We start from the raw sequence: 18,066 nt of genomic DNA, 5'->3' as shown, positions 1-18,066 counted from the left end.
ATGTCTGAGTGCCAGGGGACAACAGGACTCCAGAACTCCCCAGCCCCAACCGAGGACAGGAGCACTCCCTTCCAGTGCTGGGCTCAATGGGAACCCTACAATAAAGACTGGATAGGAGCACTCCCTTCCAGTGCTGGGCTCAATGGGAACCCTACAATAAAGACTGACACCACCCCCCAAAAAAACTTATTAAATTTTATACTTAATATAAGTACAATTTATGGTATAACAATTATACCTGAAAAATGTTAAATAAAAAGTTCAGCAGAGCCAGATTTTAACCTATTTTATTCTACTCTATACTATTAGAATGACTGATACCAAAACTAAATATTAAACTCATCTTAAGAGCTGAAGTTGTAGCTCAATGATACAGCGCTTGCCAAGCACATGTGAGGCACTGGGTTCAATCCTCAGCATCACATAAATAAACAGATAGATAGATAGATAAAATAAAGATATTGTGTCCATTTACAACTAAAAAAAATTTTTAAACTATCTTAAAGAAATAACATTTAATTTTGAGAAAGTTGAAGCTATTTAAGGATTAAAGTAGCATTAATTCTATGGTTTTGTGGAATTTTTTAAAATATCTATTCCAAATTTCTGACATATACTTCCCTGGTACCAAGTAGCAATTAAAAATCCAGAGTACCACTGTCCTACAGAACTGTCCCTAATGACAGAAATGTTATCTGGACTGGGGCAACGCAGTACCACCAGCCACATGTTACTATGGTATATTTAAAATGTAGCTAATAGGGCTGGGGTTGTGGCTCAGCAGTACGGCACTTGTCTAGCATGTATGAGACCCTGGGTTTGATCCTCAGCACCACATATAAATAAATAAAATCAAGGTATTGTGTCCACCTACAACTAAAAAATAAAAATAAAAAATAAATGTAGCTAACAAGTTATACTTTTAACTTTATAGATACTAATTCACTTAAATGTGAATTTAAATAACCAAATGTGTTTAGTGGTGATATTAAATAGCAATCTAGAGATTGGAATAAAAAATGGAATAAAGACTAAGACCAGAATTATGATGCAATAATCTACATGAACTCCTTTCATAATTACTAAAACTCTAAAGCTATACTTCCAAAGCCAAATCCAACTACTATTTAAAAGTAACCATTTCCTCTTTTTAAAAAAACTACTGTAATTCCAAAATATTAAAGTGCTCACAAAAGTATAAAGAAAAATAGTGATGTTTAGGTCAGTCCATGGACTGTACCTGCCAAATGGAGTTATGCACTCTGTTCATCTACAAGTACAACATAAAATCCTCTTTTAATCAAGCTTAAATCCAATTTTCTGATTCAAAAGCAAATAGGAAGCTAGGCGTGGTGGCACACACTTGTAAACCCAGGGCTCAGGAGGTGGAGGCAGAAGGATCAGGAGTTCAAAGCCAGCCTCAGCAACAGAGAGGTGCTAAGCAACTCAGTGAGACCCTGTCTCTAAATAAAATACAAAATAGGGCTGGGGATATGATTCAGTGGTCAAGTGCCCCTGAGTCCAATCCCCAGTACCACCACCCCCCCCAAAAAAAATGGGAAGATAACTTTTTCTTCAAAAGTGACTAAAAATCTTTTCTGCGTATTCTGCTGCATATTCTGCTGTAGCTACTGGCAAAACTATAAATTTTCTTAATAAGGTTTCACTTTTGGGGTTGTGATTGTGGCTTAGTGGTAGAGGGCTTGCCTAGCATGTGTGAGGCACCAGGTTCAATTCTTAGCACCACATATAAATAAATAAAATAAAGGTCCATCAACAACTGAAAACATTTTTTTAAAAAATTCACTTTTAATTCATTTCAGGCCTTTAAACATCACGCTGATTTATCAGTCCTGATAGTGCCGCCTACATTATCTTGTAGTGCCCACATTATCTTATATTGAACTTCTCTTAGCTTGGGCCAAATATAAACATAAGGGGAAAAAGTTCCTATTAGTGAGGGGTACAATGCTCAGTCCTAGAGAGGAACAAGAAATAGTCCCAGTGCACTTAACTTTAACACCCAAGAATGATAATAATCGAATATTTATTGGACTCTTAATTTATGGCACTAACTTAGGAAGAGTGTTCATATACCAAATCTGAACATGATATTAGATGGCAGCCAAATGTCTTTCTAACTTTCAAGTCAAATATTAATATTTCCACTAAACTTTGGTCTACTAAATCCAAAGAATAATCCTGGTTATTTAAAGTTGACTCACAAAACTTCTGAGTACCAAAAAGAAAAAAGCAGGAAGCAAGGTACTAGTTACTAAAGGACTATAACCCATACACTATTAAAAGGAAACCTAAGTACATCTTGTACAATCATTTCTCTGATGCTTGAACACTTTCTACATATCACCACCAATATCTTTTCAGAAATAACTAGGATAACTGAAAGATATAATTTGATCTGTAATATTATTTTTATCTACTAAAGAGGAAGTTGGATCCACACACACCTGCCCCGATTGTAGCATATATGTGCAATGTACTCAATGCCTTCCATTCCAGAACACTACTTCCTGAATTCCTAAAACAACCCAAATAATCAATCATATACCTCTTTACCAAATACTCATGGATGCTCAAGAATCTTTAGTTTTCCTTTATTAAACTCCTACCAAACATCCTGTAGCAGCCTTTTCAAACTTTTCTGCACTCCTGCAGACAAATTTCATGTCTTAAATACTTTATTCTCAGATGATCACATAATCTCAATGAAGCAAGAAGAAAGGTAAATGTCAAACATCTTCAACATCTTAATTTATACCTCTCAAAAACTTTTTGTATCTCTCCCTAACCTCCCTTACTTTGTTATCATTCTCAAAGGCCAGTTACTCTAAGACAACAGTAAAAATTTCGGCTATCTCCTCTCTGAAACTTTGCTCTATCAGTTGTTTAGTATTTCTTATACCTTCAACAGCTCATGGAGGTCCTGTTATCAATAATTTTGCCTTAAACATCCTACCCTGTTACCATCAAGCGAATAACTGTATTTCTCTTAACCAAAAAAAATTCATAACACTGGTATGTACTTTTAGCTATAAATTCCTTTAGTCTAACTTCCTACACATCACTCAGCTGAAACTGTTTTCTCTAAGCCTTCATAACCAAATCCAATGTTTTGGGTTTTTTTCCCCCCTAGTTCTTTTTCTTGACTTCTTTGCAACATTCAACACTGTTGGCCATATCCCTACCTGAAGTAAAATGTTCTGCTTTTACTATGCAATCGTTATTGTTTGTTTACTTTTGGGTTTAAACCTTCCTCCTTTCCATATATAGCATTCCAAGATTTCTCTGTTGGTTCTCCAAATGACAGAGTATGAAAAACTATCAAGTTCACCTGGTCAACAAACAACTTTATGCAGCTAATTTCCAAATCATCTCTAGTTAAACCTTAAGTTCTATGCCTACAACTTCTTTTGGGCCAATCTTCTTCCCATTTATTTAAATTCATCATCTTTCTTTCCAAAAATTTTTCATCAGCCTACAGTACAATTCTCCAGATCTTATTGGTGTCCCTTAGAGCCATCTTTGCCTCATTCCTTTTCCCCCAGTCTGCCAGTTACCATCTTGTTGATTCTTCTTTACCATGTGCCTCTTCTTTAAATGTGCCTCTTCTCCACTTTTAGAACCACTATGCTACTCTAGACCTTCATGATCTTATACCTAAACTAACCCAATAGTAAATGATCTTAATACTTTCCCTTTCTTTTTCTATGTCTAATACATACTCATATTTGATCCAAATAAAAAGCTTTCTGATTCCCCTTGCCGAAAATAGAAAGCCTCCATACCTCAGCCCTCCACTATGAGGACTCTAAATTTCTTTTATAATCTGCATCATACATATTTTCAACATGTAAACTGAAAACACATCATGTCCTATCACCACACTGATAAATTGCTTGTTTAATTTTTTAAATGTCTAATAACACAAACATACATCTTTATTTTACTTGGGTATGTTTTTACTAAATTTTCACAGCTTGCCTGACTATGCTAGCATTACATCTCCATTTGTTTTAAGCTAAACTGAATCATTAATCTAACAAACTTTATTTCAAAAGTAATTAGGTTTTTCTGTGGAATATACACATAACGGAATATTAGCATTAAAAGAGAATAAAGGGGCTGAGGTTGTGGCTCACTGGTAAAGCACTTGCCCAGCACATGTGAGGCACTGGTTTCTACCCTCAGCACTACATAAAAATAAATAAATAAAATAAAAGTATTGTGTCCATAAACAACTAAAAAATATTTTTTAAAAAAGAGAGAATAAGGGCTGGGACTGTGGCTCAGCGGTAGAGTGCTCGCCTAGCACATGCGAGGCCCTGGGTTCGATCCTCAGCACCACATAGATAAATAAAATAAAGATACTGTGTCCAACTACAACTAAAAAATAAATAAATATTTAAAAAAAAAAAGAGAGAGAATAAAATTATGGCATTTGCAGGTAAATGGATGGAGTAGAAGAATATAATGGTAAGCGAAGTGAGCCAATCCCAAAAATCCAAAGACCCAAAAGTTTTCTCTGATAAGTGGATGCTGATCTATTATGGGGGGGAAGGAATATGGGTAGAATGGAGGAACTTTGGACTGGGCAAAGGGGAGGGAGGAAAGGGACTGGGTATGAAGGCAGGAAAGATGGTGGAATGAGAAGGACATCACTCTCCAGGTACATGTATGACTGCACAAATGGTGTGAGTCTACAACATCTACAAGAATAGAAATGAAAAGTTATGCTTCATTTGTGTACCATGAAACAAAATGCATTCTGCTGTCGTGTATAACTAATTAGAAAAAAAATTTTAAAAACTAAAAATTAAAAAAAATAATTAGGTTCTTAATAAGCGAACTTGAAGACAGATTCGAAAATCTTTGGTGACTTAAAACCTGACTTGTGCAAAGTTAGTTCATGGATATTCGTTAAATATCCGGATCATTTCTAAGTAAAACTGAACACTGAGGCATAATTTCAAGTGTATACAGTTTTCTGCCTTGTATTTTTATGCTACAGAGAAGCTATATATATATTTAAGTTTATTAAAGAACATACTCAGGGGCTGGGATTGTGGCACAGTGGTAGAGTGCTCACCTAGCATGCATGAGGCACTGGGTTCGATCCTCAGCACTACATAAAAATAAAATAAAGATATGGTGTCCACCTAAAAAATGAAAAAAAATTTTTAAAAAGAAGAACATACTCAGTTTTGCCACAGTAAGATGTTGTACTGTCAAAAGTTGTATTATCCCATAAGCTCTGCTACTCTACTACAAAATGCTGGTGTGGGATAGTTTCAAAATTATCCATCCACCTCATAGCTTTCTGTGTAAAACAGCAGTTACTATAATTATACTGAGTTATAATCTTACATGTAAATGAGACTCTATAGTACAGAAAGGAAAACAACTTTGTATGCAAGGTATGTAGGATGAGTTTTTGTTAATGAAAAAGAAAAGTTTTCTCATAAATGACTTAACTGTTCCAAAATGAGAAAGAAGAAAACATAGGACAAAACCTGAATGGATATAAGTATTTTAAATTCATGAAAAAGGAACTATATTTGTTGTGGTCAAGGCCAGCTAAGATTTCCTAGGTTTATTTACAAGATTTTCTTAAATGTACTTTAATATCTTTATACAAAATTAGAGTTGGGTTTTCTCTATTAACAGCAACAAATTGGGGCTGCGGTTGTGGCTCAGCAGTAGAGCACTTGTCTACCACAGGAGAGGTCCTGGGTTCAAGCCTCAGCACCACATAAAAATTAATTAATTAATTAAAGATATTGTATCCAACTACAAATAAAAAAATAATAATAAAACAACAAATTTTCCTGGATTATTGGTCTGCTCTAATAAAGAGGTTATAAAAGGTTTGTCTTTGCATTCTGAATAATAATCTCCCTGGAAGACATAGACTGTTTTACCAGAATTTCTTGAACTTAATATTGACTTTGTAATGTCTTTGATTATTCAAAAAACAACGTCTTCTCATTTTTTTGAATTGACTTGATTTTGGTTTGCATGCCACAAAAAACACCAAACATCCTTGTCAATAAATGCATTACTTTTTGTAATAAGCACTCTAGCTATTTCACTTTTAAAATAATCAGTAACAGATTAATCATACCATTTGGAGTATTTTGTCACCTACAGATAAGTTTTTGATTTTACTCTGATACTCCTTTCCAAAGAGCTAAGATTCCTTACCATTATGTTACTTCCTATGTTTACTTTTAAACATCTTTTTGTCACTTAGATTAAAATGTAGTCAAATAGTTCTTCTCATCAACCCATGCTTCTATTTAAACATTCAAATCTCCTGAGAACTTTTGACATTCTGCCTTTTCAAATCAAATCCTAAATAATGTCTTTTATACTAACAACTGTCTGAGATTTTCCAAGGGACCCTGGAAATCACAAGGAATTTATTTTTTCACCTTGTAAAACTCAGAAGTTAAAACTAATTGTTTATTTGATCAAAACATTATAAGCTGAATGGGAAGCACTGTCAAATAAAAAGAGATGCTTATCCTCCCTAAATTAAATCTATATAGGTGGACTGTTATTAATACGAATTATTTCAGACACTGTATACCGGCATGAAGTTCCTAGAAATTTAGTGATGCTCTCATTGTAGATGTATACTTCTATTGATCAGAATCCTGGTACTACTTTGCCTGACATTAAACAACAGTATAGTGCCTTTAGTAATTCCATGTTTGTTTGTTTTAATGTTAACATGATCACAATTTTACTTCTTTAATTTTTGTTTGTTTGTTTTTGCAGAGGAAGAGGGGGTTGAACGCAGAGGCATTCTATCACTGAACTACATCCCCAGTCCTTTTTATTTTTTTTTTATTTTGATACAGGGTCTCACTAAATTGCCAAGACTGGCCAATAACTTGCAATCCTCTTTCCTCAGCCTCCAGAGAAGCTGGGATTACAGGTGTGTGCCCTGCACCTGGCTACTTCTTTAATTTGAAAAATCTATCTTCTCATTAGGTCAGTGGTTCTCAACTGAGAATTCATATTTACGTATGAAATTTTATTACACAGATGTTAAAGGCCTATTATAGACTGACTAAATCTTTTTACTTGATAATCTTGGTAGAATCTTATTATATTCTATTCTATAATAGAATGATCTTGTTATATTCTACATATATTCTGCTTGATAAATTTATAACCTTCTATGACTCAGGATCATTACATATCTTTAGGATTGTTTTCTTGAGGTTATATTTATAAGTTACATGTAATAGCAATTTTCTTTAAAATAAGGCTAATCATTATTGCTTATAGATATTTTATCAAAACTTTTTAGGATTGACTTGATGTTGGTTTTCATACCAACATCCACATCAAAATTGTGTTTTTTTTTAATAACAACCACTCATTAGATCTTTCACTTTTAAAATTATCAGCAATATATTAATTACACTATTTGAAGTCTTTTGGTTATCTACAGATAGGCTTTATTGGAGGGTGTTTTGTTTTGTTGTCATTGCCTCCCCACCCCCCACATACACACTACCTCCAAATACTGAGGATTAAACCTTTGGTGCTTTACCACTGAGTTACATCCCCAGTCTTTTTTATTTTGGGACATGGTCTCCCTAAAAGCTGAGGGTCTCTCTAAAATGCTGAGAAGTCCTCAAGCTTGTGATCCTAGCTTCCAAAGTCTGGGAGTATTGGCATGCACCACCTCATCCAGTTCAGATACTTTTGTTTTGTTTTACTCTGAACATACCTGCAAGTATACAGGTCAAAGTACTTGTCTCTAAAAAAAAAAAGTATTATTGAAAAAGAACTGCCAGTTACACTAGCGCACAGGTTTCTTCTGATGGCATCATATAGACAGATGAGAACACATCAGTGTTATGAGTCAGAATTTCCAAAAACTAGTAGTAGAGAAGTAGAAGAGTTCAAGAGATTGCTAACACAGATCCAGGAGAACAAGAGTTAATTATGTAGAACTGAATAAAGTGCTGAAGGAATATTATGGGTTTTATTTAAAATAGTGCTCATTTTAATTTCATATTTCCTGGATATAAGGACCCCATTTCTTTCTTCTCTGAAATTATCTATAATCATATAAGCAGACTATGTTTTATGAAGTAAAACACACATTTATCTCTCAGTTTCTCCTGTCACCTCCAGAATTCAAAAACTCAATTATTAAGTATTCTTCTCATAGCAACATAGTTATTTGCATAGGTTCACTGAGTCTGCCTCTGGTTGGATACACTGTTATATAACTTTGGATATTTGAAAGTGCTGCTCCTTTAATCTGATATGACTAGACACTTTAAAGGAGCTACAGTTGATTTTATGAGCCATGCTTATAGCTCTTTTGGGAAACTTGTCCAGGTAAATGGCTTACAGAGTTCCTAGCTTCACAGATGAATTAAGAATGCTCACTTCCTAGAGGGCCCAGAAACCCTAGAATATTTTGTAAACCTCAACAAGGCAGGAAATAACTCAAATCTACAAGTACTACAAGTAAAACCTGAAGGTAAATTCCTGACTCACATCTCTAGCCTCAAGAGGGTTTTAAAACTCCAATCTAGGGCTAGAGATGTAGCTCAGTTGGTAGAGTGCTTGCCTCACATGAACAAGGCCCTGGGTTCAATCTCCAGCCGGGCAGGCGTACACACACGTACACACACACACACACACACACACACACAGAAAAGAAAAAAAGCCCTCCAATCTCCAATCTAAAAGTCCTTGAAAAGCTTTCAGCAAAACTTTAAAGACCTATCTAGTAAATTACTATTGTTGCTACCAAATATAAACATTACAGGCCAAGTCTAATGAGACCAACTGCACAATGACTCTTGTTCTATCCCTAATAGTGACACGTTTTGTTTTAAGCAACAGGGGGACTAAGAAGTGTTCATCACAATTGCTATTGTTATTCACCCATTATCTTGGCTTGACCAAAGTTTTGTCAGGCTTCTCTCCTTCCCCACAAGTCATGCTAAGAGGCATACGGAGTTATTTTTAGAGTGTGGTTTGTTTTTTGTTTGTTTGTTTGTTTTTTGGAGGGTGCTAAAAATGTTCAGGAATAAGACAGTGGTGACAGCTGTACAACCATGTGAGTATACTAAAACTACTGTATACTTTAAAATGGAGATTTTTATGATACATAGATTTTTATCTCCAAAACACCGGGTTAAAAAAATATAATCACGGGGCCAGGGTTGTGGTTCAGTGGTAGAGCAAATGCTAACATAAGGCACTGGGTTCAATCCCCAGCACCACATAAAAAATAGAAACAAATAAAATAAACATATTGTGTCCATTTAAAACTAAAAAAGATAAAAGTATAATCATCCCTCAACATCTATGATGGACTGGTTCCAGATGCTTCCCTTTCACCTCACTCCCCAACCCAGGTCCACCCCACAGGGACTGGGGGTATGGCTCAGTGGTAGAGCACTTGCTTATTATTAGCATGTGTGAGAGAGATTATATATCTCCAGCACCACAAATAATAATAGTAATAACAATCCTCCTGGACCCCAAAATCTGAAGGTTTTCCCTTAATGGGGTAGTATTTGCATATAACCTAAATGCATTCCTCGAAATACTTTAAATCATCTCAAGATTACTTATACTACCTAATATAATTTATAACATATCTTATGTAACACCTATGTAAATATTGTATTGTTTAGGGAATAATGACAAGAAAAAAAGTGTTTCTTCCAAATATTTTCAATCAACAGTTGGTTGAATCTATGGATGTGGAACACTGATTTGGAAGGCTAACTATATATGAGAATAAGTATATTATTATTAATGCAATAGTTACATTCTAAAACCAGAAAATACATAATCCACACTTCAATTTCAACCTCAGTATAAATACATTGATTTTTTTTCTAAATAGTCTATTTTCCATATCTAACCTGTGTAAGAAATCTTTCTAATAGTTATAAATGTATAACTTAACCATGTCTAACCAATGATTTTAGGCAAAACACAAAATTAAGTTCCAAATAAGACTGTATAAATGTTATAAATATTCACATATTTTATACGCTTTAAGTGTAAAATTTACAGTATCCAATATGTCCAAAGCTCTAATACACAGCAGTATATGAAGGGGAAAAAAAACTATTATAAAGAAATTTTTCTGGGGCTGGGGCTGTATGTAGCTCAGTGGTAGAGCGCCCGCCTCGCACATGTGAGGCACTGGGTTCAATCCTCAGCACCACATAAAAATAAATAAAGATATTATGTCCATCTACAACTAAAAAAATATTAAAAAAAGAAACTTTACCATCTAAAAACTATTTCTTCATTAGCATAAATCAAAAAATTTACAAATAAAGACCACATAACATGCAGCTAAGAGTGCATAGTAATGAAGTTCACTTGTCATCCTTCTCAGACTTATAAAATATCTTTTAAGTTGGATATATGAGCATATTTAAAATTATACTTCACAATAAAGCATTCCAATAAGGAGGAAGACTCCTAGCCCCATAACCTACTTGGTGTGGAATAATTTTTTTTTAAATATATATGTTGTAGATGGACACATATATATTTACCTTTATTTGTTTATTTACTTATTCATTATTTTTATGTGGATTGAACCAGTGCCTCACACATCCTAGGCAAGCACTCTATAGTTGAGCTACAACCCAGGTCCCAGAATAATTTTAAATTCTTGTTAAAAAAAAATAATAATTTCCAGGGCTGGGATTGTAGCTCAGTTTTGGAGTGCTTACCTAGCACCTGTAAGTCACGGGTTAGATCCTTAGCACCACATTAAAAAAAAAAAAAAAAAATATATATATATATATATATATATATAAAATAAAAGGTATTGTGTCCAACTACAACTAAAAAATAAATAAATTAGAAAAGAAAAAATAATAATAATAATTTCTGCTGGACACAGTGGCACATACCTGTAATCCCAGAAACTCAGGAGACTGAGACAGGATTGTTAGTTCAAAGTCAGCCTCAGCAACTCAGGGAGACCCTAAGCAACTCAATGAGACCCTATCTCTAAATAAAATACAAAAAAGGGCTGGGGATGTGACTCAGCCGCTAGGTGCCCCTGAGTTTAATCCCCAGTGCCAAATAATTTCTCACTTAGAAAATGTTTTGGTAAAGTGATTTTATCCATACTTAACTTTATTTTTTGAGCTGGAATCTCACTGTATTGCCCACATTGGCCTCAAACTCACAATCCTCTTTACCCAGATAGGATTACAGTTGTGCATTACAACACACCTGACTCTACCATACTCAACCCTTAAGTAAGTATCATAATTAACTGAGTTATCTATCTCTAGCTTATTCAGAATAATCATCACCTTTTTTAAAAAGCATTGTTCAGATGCAGCTTTAACAGGGCACACACTAATAATCCCAGGTGCTCAGGAGATTGAGGCAACAGAGTTTTAGCAAACTTAGACCCTGTCTCAAAATAAAAGGACTGGGGATATAGTTCAGTGGTACAGTGTCCCTGGATTGCTACCCTTTAGAGAGTAAAAGTTTGGCCATCATATTTTATATAAAACAAAACAGAAAATATCAGAAGTAAATGCATTTTATGGAGCTTTTGTTTTCGTTGCAGAAAAAATTTTGAAGTTCAAAAACCACTGGTCTAAAATTATTGCCAAAAACAATTACTGGAACATAACAGGCACTTAAAATGTTTTACTAGTCTTTTCTAAGCATTATTCTCTTAATGTGGCCATCTTAATAGTGACCATTTATTGAATGTCTACTATGACAACACCATACTACCTTCAGAGACACTCTCCAAGTGTATTTCTTGGAGCAGAAGTCCAGTGGCATGTTAAAAGAACTTATAAAAATTTTCATTGTCAAATATGGGAAATATGAAATTAAACAAAGTTAAAACTGGTCTCTTTTTACTTCAGGATCTCTCAGAGCCCTTAATGTGATAATATGAATTATAGATTCCTTACCCTAACAAAGACAGTAACTTATCCAAGGTCACAAAGTAGCTAAGGAAAAACAGAACTATAACTTTGTTCTTTTGATTTCCACTCCAAAATTCATTCTTCTTCCCAAAAAAATTTAAAATATCTGATTTTAAAGTCGGGAAGGGGCCTTAAAAAGATCACTTGTATAGAAAAACAAACTTGGACAACAGTGCTTTATTGCTTTATTCTGGTACCATTACCACCAGCCCACAAAAACAAAAAAAAAAGCAATCAGCAAAGAATTTTTACAAAACTAAAGCCTCCTCAAATAAGGTTAAAATATACACTTTGATGGTATTTCAAAACTTATAATTCTTATCAAAAAGCAGAGATAGTATTTTCTCTAAACAGCACCTGGGTGGAAAAAAAGAGTGATAAGAATGGCAACCTAAACTGCAGAGTCCATCAGAACAAGGACCATGTCTGTTTTGTTCACCACTATACCAGAAGCTATTGTATAGTAGGTATCTCATACATATTTGCTGAAAGAATAATAAATCGTTGCTCTACCATTAATTCATTCGCTGTAAAATCTTGACCACATTATGAATATCTCTGAATCTTGCATTTTCCCCACCTATGAATGAAGTAGTTAAACTCGCATGACCGAGATCCCATCTACCTTTAAGAATTCATCAATCAATCACAAATTAAACCTCAAATCCCCAGCAGTTCAGGTTACATCCACAAATAATCAAAGATTATAACAAAGAGTTGGGGATACAGCTCAGTGGTATATTTACATACATGGAAAAAAACTTGTAAAGCACTTTAAATTCATTTATTTAATATGTCAAATAATCCTGCAAATTAGGCAGACATATATCTATCATCACCCACATTTCACAAATAAAAAAACTTGAGACCCAGAGAAACTGAATGGACCAAAACCACAAAGTTAAGAAGTAGTGAAGCTTTGGTTTAAAAATCAAGATTTTGGTGTTAAAATCCCTCAATTTTTCCACTGTATTTTGCTACCTGATGATGGGGAAAGGAATGCAGCCTGGATCATGATAGTATTTCCTGGCTTTCAGCTACTGATTAAACAAGGTTACAGGACAACAGGTTTCCTAAACGATCTCACACCCCATCACATACCCAATGTTAAAGCTCCAACTCTTCAGAAAAATGACCTTAAAACAAATTAATATTTTTCTCCTTGGAGTCCAAGGTTGACTAGGTATCACTACCAAAACAGAGGATGACACACACTATCAAGGAGTCACGACAATATAAATAATGAACAAAAAAATTTTTACATCAAAAGAGTTTTAGTTCAAATGATATGTACTCACATTAAATACTGTTAAATATAAAGACCACTTTATACGGTTATTATGCTACATCTAAAGTAAGAGCTCCACTTTTGAAAGCTTTGGTAGTACAAAGGAGACTTCCTATTAACTCTTTCAGCTCTTATTACTTCAAAACATATAACTACTTCTCTAAACTCAAGTAATGAACAAATTTAAATCTGGGTTTAAACCTGGTGTTAAAATAAACAAACAGCATTTACATCACACCCTTCCCCTCCAAGAAATACAACTGGGGAACCAGAAGTATGCAGGTTATGGATTTAATTTCCCCTACACTTAACAATCCACTGGTGTCATATTTGTTTAATTTCTATCAATTTCTGTCTTAAATACATATTCTTATATCAGATATAATTCTTTCTCACAGCTAAAGCAAAATCTTTCAGTGAAGGGTGTACTAAAATAATACACACTTATTAAATTCCTCAAGTACCTAACACTGAATTAAGTATTCTGCCATGAAAATTAAAGCACTATCTTTCATGAGTTTATATATATATAAACTAGACAATTCAAAATATGCTTACAAGACATAATTATTATTAAGTATAAATAGAATATGCAAACATAATAATGGTGCAGAAGAGCAGCGAAAGTAAACGTTCCTTCTGAAAAAAAAGGCACTCTCATCAAAAATACATATAGACACACAGAAATGACACACCTATCACATTTATACCACAGAATTATTTATTACCATGTTCTACAAACTTCTTAAGTTTTAGAGGACTTAACAAAGTTTAGCTTGTTAAATTAATGGCTAAAAAAAAATCTCCAAAGCTTCCTAAAGTCCCATACCTGAAAAAAATTGACTATGAACACAAGCAAAATTAAGAAAACCAAAACTACAAGCCACTGCATCAAGCAGCACTTAAATTCTTCTGCTGGTAAATGCTTGATAGCATCAGTGTCATCTCAACTTCAACTCTTAACAGACTTGAGCCGACCTGTGGACAATCTTGCCAGCTAGTCAAAATACTTTAGAAACTGTCACAAAATAAAAGTCAAAGCACATGTGTCAGCTTTGCGGTCCAATTCAAAACATCACAGAGGCACTAAACCTGAGTGGTTCCCAGAGCAAATTATCCAGGGAGGTCTGCAATATTTACCAAAGTGCCAAGCAGTCCCCAAGAGTGCACAGCGAATGATAATTTAGTTCCCAGGATAGGCTCCTCGTCACACAAGGACGACTTCCCTACTTGGTGCCAACTGTACAATTGCATACTCCGAAAATAGGGGCAAGTCCTGAATACCAGGGGTTACGAGGGCAACGTTTGTATTTTATTATGGGCTGAAGCTCAGATGATTCCCATTGCTGAAACGCTCGACCTATAACCTCGAAGTCACTTTCCAACTGTGCTCTCACCCAGGATCACTATTCCCCAAACGGAAGCCAATTATTAGTTGTAACAAGGTCCGGAAAAATAGTAAGAGGGCTCTAAAAGTTCATCTAAGAGACATGGAAAAGGTGAGGGCTTCGAGAGAGAAGCCAACATTAAGCACCGTGGGCTCAAACATTTTTAAAGCCAAAATACGTACAAAGACCCTTTTCCCTAGAAACTCCAGGCAAAGAGGTACACAGACACTCAGTCATTCCGATAGAATGGGGTGCCAGGGGTTCGCCAAGACAAGCAGCCCAGACCTAGGCTCAGCTTTGTCCAGACAGTCTGGAAACCCAGGCAGGGGTCTGCATTGTGGCCAGGCGGTGCGCACAGCCCCTTCTCCCGGGCCCCTTTCTCTCCCTCTCCTTCCCCACCACCAGGCCTCTCTCTCCTCGCTCTCTTCCCCGTCTTCTCCCTCCCTTCTTCCCTCCCCTCCCCCCAGACACACAAAACAAGGCCACCCCCCTTTCCAAAATCCCACCAACTTTCCGGTCCCCCCACTCTTCTCACCTCTCAGGAGCACACAGAAACTGCAGGCCAGGAGGCTCCTCAGGACGGCCCCCATCTTCCCTTCTCGCGTTCTCTACTCTTACCGGCGAGGGGCGGCCAGAAGAGGGGGAGGCGAGGAGCCCGGGCGGCCGCCGCAGCGGCAGGTCTGCACGCTCATGCTTTCCAGAGAGAGAAGAAAGAAAGGGGCACGTCAAGGCTCCGCGCGCGCCGCCGCCGCCCTCTCTACCGCGCCGCTCTGCCCCGGGCTCGCGCGACGCCAGCGTCTGCTCCCATCCCGCCGCCTCCTCCCCCGGCGCCCCACTTCCCCCGCGCTGCTCCTCATTCAGTCTCTTCCTCTCGCGCAGCGCGCAGGGATACAGCCTCCCGGCCTCCTCCAAGGGTCGCCGACGAGGTCTCCCTACGCGCTGCCGGCCCCCTCCCTCAGCGCCGCCTCTCCCGCAGGTTGGAAAAGAGGTGGGGACCCGTGCGCACGCTTGTGCTTGGAGACCACGGGAGATGTACCGCCTGAGCAGAGGTCTGCTGGAGGGGAGAGGCCGCCCGGCGGCGCATTCCGATGGGATTCTTTCCCGGTCCGGTGGCTCCGGCCCTCCCCGCGGAGGGCGTGAAGCGACGTCGAAAAACATTGGAGCCGGCGTGGTCGGGACTACTTTCTGCGGCTTGGCCCGGCCGCCGCCTGCCCCGCTCTTTGTGCGGCGTGCGGCGGCGCAGCCAGGTGGGGCTCGGGGTTCACGCAGGCAGTCACCTGGGCCGGGGGCTGGGGACCAACTGCTGCCGCGCCGCGTGTCTGTGCTTCAGGAGCAGCGGAGGATCCTGTCACCAGCGATGAACCCCGTCTTCAGGGTTGGAAACTGGTTTAAGCATCTCTTTTCTTAAAAAGAAAAAGAAAAATGCTGGTTGCACTAGCTTTAAACGTGGGTCAGGTGAAACGCCAACTCAAAACAGATTTTTTATTTTATCCTGGGTTTTTGGAAATACAGACTTAACCCCAGAGTTAATCCTGACAAAGACTAAAGGTTTATAAACTGGCAGATAAAATTCCAAGATAAAGGCGTCAGCTCCCCTAGCAGAACCAAATGGCAATTGGACAAGACTGCATTGGGCATTTTACAAATCGCATTTAATAATGAATGTTTGGTATGCTTTGATGATCAATTCTCTACTTGAGAAAAGAATTTCCCAGAATAAAACTTTGCATATCCTCTGCCGTTCCAAGTGCACTGGGCATACATGAGTAACGGCCTGGACGCCTCATGAAATCACCCAACCGACTTCAGTCTAGGCTGTGGCACTCTAAGAGTTAACCATAATGGAGACATCAAGTGCATTCTGCCCAGCTGTCACACGCCCTTACCTGCAGGCAGATGGGCAAGGAAGCGAGCTACTACCAGTGTTACTAATATCTTAGTGACACTGGAGTTCACCTGGTGCTTGCACACACTTTATCATATTTGACACTCAAAACAACCCGGGGGTGAGACAGGTTTTGTTATTTATTATATTCATTGCACACAGGAGGAAAATGAGAACCTGAAAGAAGTTCAGTGACTTACCCAAGGTCACTCAAGTAAGTAGTAACTAGCAGGACCAACCCAATTTGGAGGATTGTGCAAGAATATTGGAAAATGTTTACAATTAGTTGAACTTTTAAAAAGTGAAAGTGGGGCTGGGGCATAGCTCAGTGCTAGAGTATTTGCATGTTTAAGGGCTGGGTTTAATGCCCAGCACAAAAAAACAAAGAAGAAAAAAAAAGTGGAACGTGAACATAAATTTTATTTACAGTTATATAAAATATATATATAATACAAATATATAAGCCTACAGAGAGATAGCACATATTTGAGCAAAGACTAGAAGTAAGTGCACTAAAATAGGCATTAGGATGAAGATATACTTTTCTTCAATTTCTTTTAGCACATTATATATTTATCACAATTTTTTTAAAGGTACTTAAGTGAAAATCTGGAGCTTAGGCATAAGCCATAACCAAGATGCTGTTCTTATTACAAAATTAATCTTTTTCTCAGTCACTAAAGAATATATTAAATGCCAGTCCCCAGCCCCTGAATTAAGTATTGGAGATTTAAAGATGAGAGCAATCATAGTCCATACATTCAGGAAGTTTACAAACTAGTTTGGAAACACTAATTAATCAAATAATTAAACATGTAAAAATTGCTGAATGTAGAAAGTACTGAAGTCTTTCTAGACCATTTGGAGAAGGGGAAATAACTATAGAACTGAGACTGGAAATATAAGTTAGAGTTTGCCAGGACAACAAGACTGACAAGGTGTTCCAAGCAGGATTGCACGTGCAAAGCTGAATTACTAGAGAGCTGGGGGATTTGAAAGTAAAGCCACATAGCTAAATGGAGTGCTTTTATGGTATGTCAGGAAATGAGACTAGACCACTAAATAGACATTGGGTTTAATAATGAAGAGCTTTTTAAGCCAAGCTTAGAGTTTTAGATATCAACCTATTGACAATGTAGACATTGAAGATATTTGCATATGGTAGAGAAATCTGGGAAAGGAATGGTCAGGACAACAGCACTGACACTCAAAAAGATATGGTTTTGAAAAACATGAGATCAAAACAGTAGAACTTGGTAAACTATCACAACTATACTTCCAAATCAATACATATAAATCTATCAACAGAGAAGAGAGAATCTAGGATGAATTTCCAGGTTTCTAAGTACCTCAGTATAATGGGAGTTTCATTTTAATAAGAAAAGAAATGCATAAAAAGCATTTTAAAGAGAGGGAATAATAAATTACACAGTGGGTCTTTAATATGGGAGATATTTGTATGGCATTCAATTGGAAATACACAGCAGAAAGATCTGGTACAGAAGTTAGGACATG

At 36.8% G+C, this 18,066-nt stretch overlaps 1 protein-coding gene across 3 annotated transcripts in view; it reads right to left on the bottom strand.

Annotated features, from left to right (window-relative positions):
• Lrp6 (LDL receptor related protein 6) overlaps positions 1-15,525 on the bottom strand; it is a 190,762-nt gene extending 175,237 nt beyond the window's left edge. For all 3 annotated transcript variants that reach the window (XM_071610133.1, XM_027955944.2, XM_071610134.1), the window contains exon 1: positions 15,202-15,525. In XM_071610133.1, the coding sequence (XP_071466234.1) occupies positions 15,202-15,256 (55 nt within the window). In that variant the 5' untranslated portion in view covers positions 15,257-15,525. The remainder of the gene's footprint in view (positions 1-15,201) is intronic.
• Between the last annotated feature and the right edge of the window lie 2,541 nt (positions 15,526-18,066).

Source organism: Marmota flaviventris, chromosome 3 (genome assembly GCF_047511675.1).
Source record: "Marmota flaviventris isolate mMarFla1 chromosome 3, mMarFla1.hap1, whole genome shotgun sequence".
NCBI lineage: Eukaryota > Metazoa > Chordata > Mammalia > Rodentia > Sciuridae > Marmota > Marmota flaviventris.
Note: the sequence above shows the minus strand (reverse complement) of the source record. Positions and strands in the feature narration are given on the sequence as shown.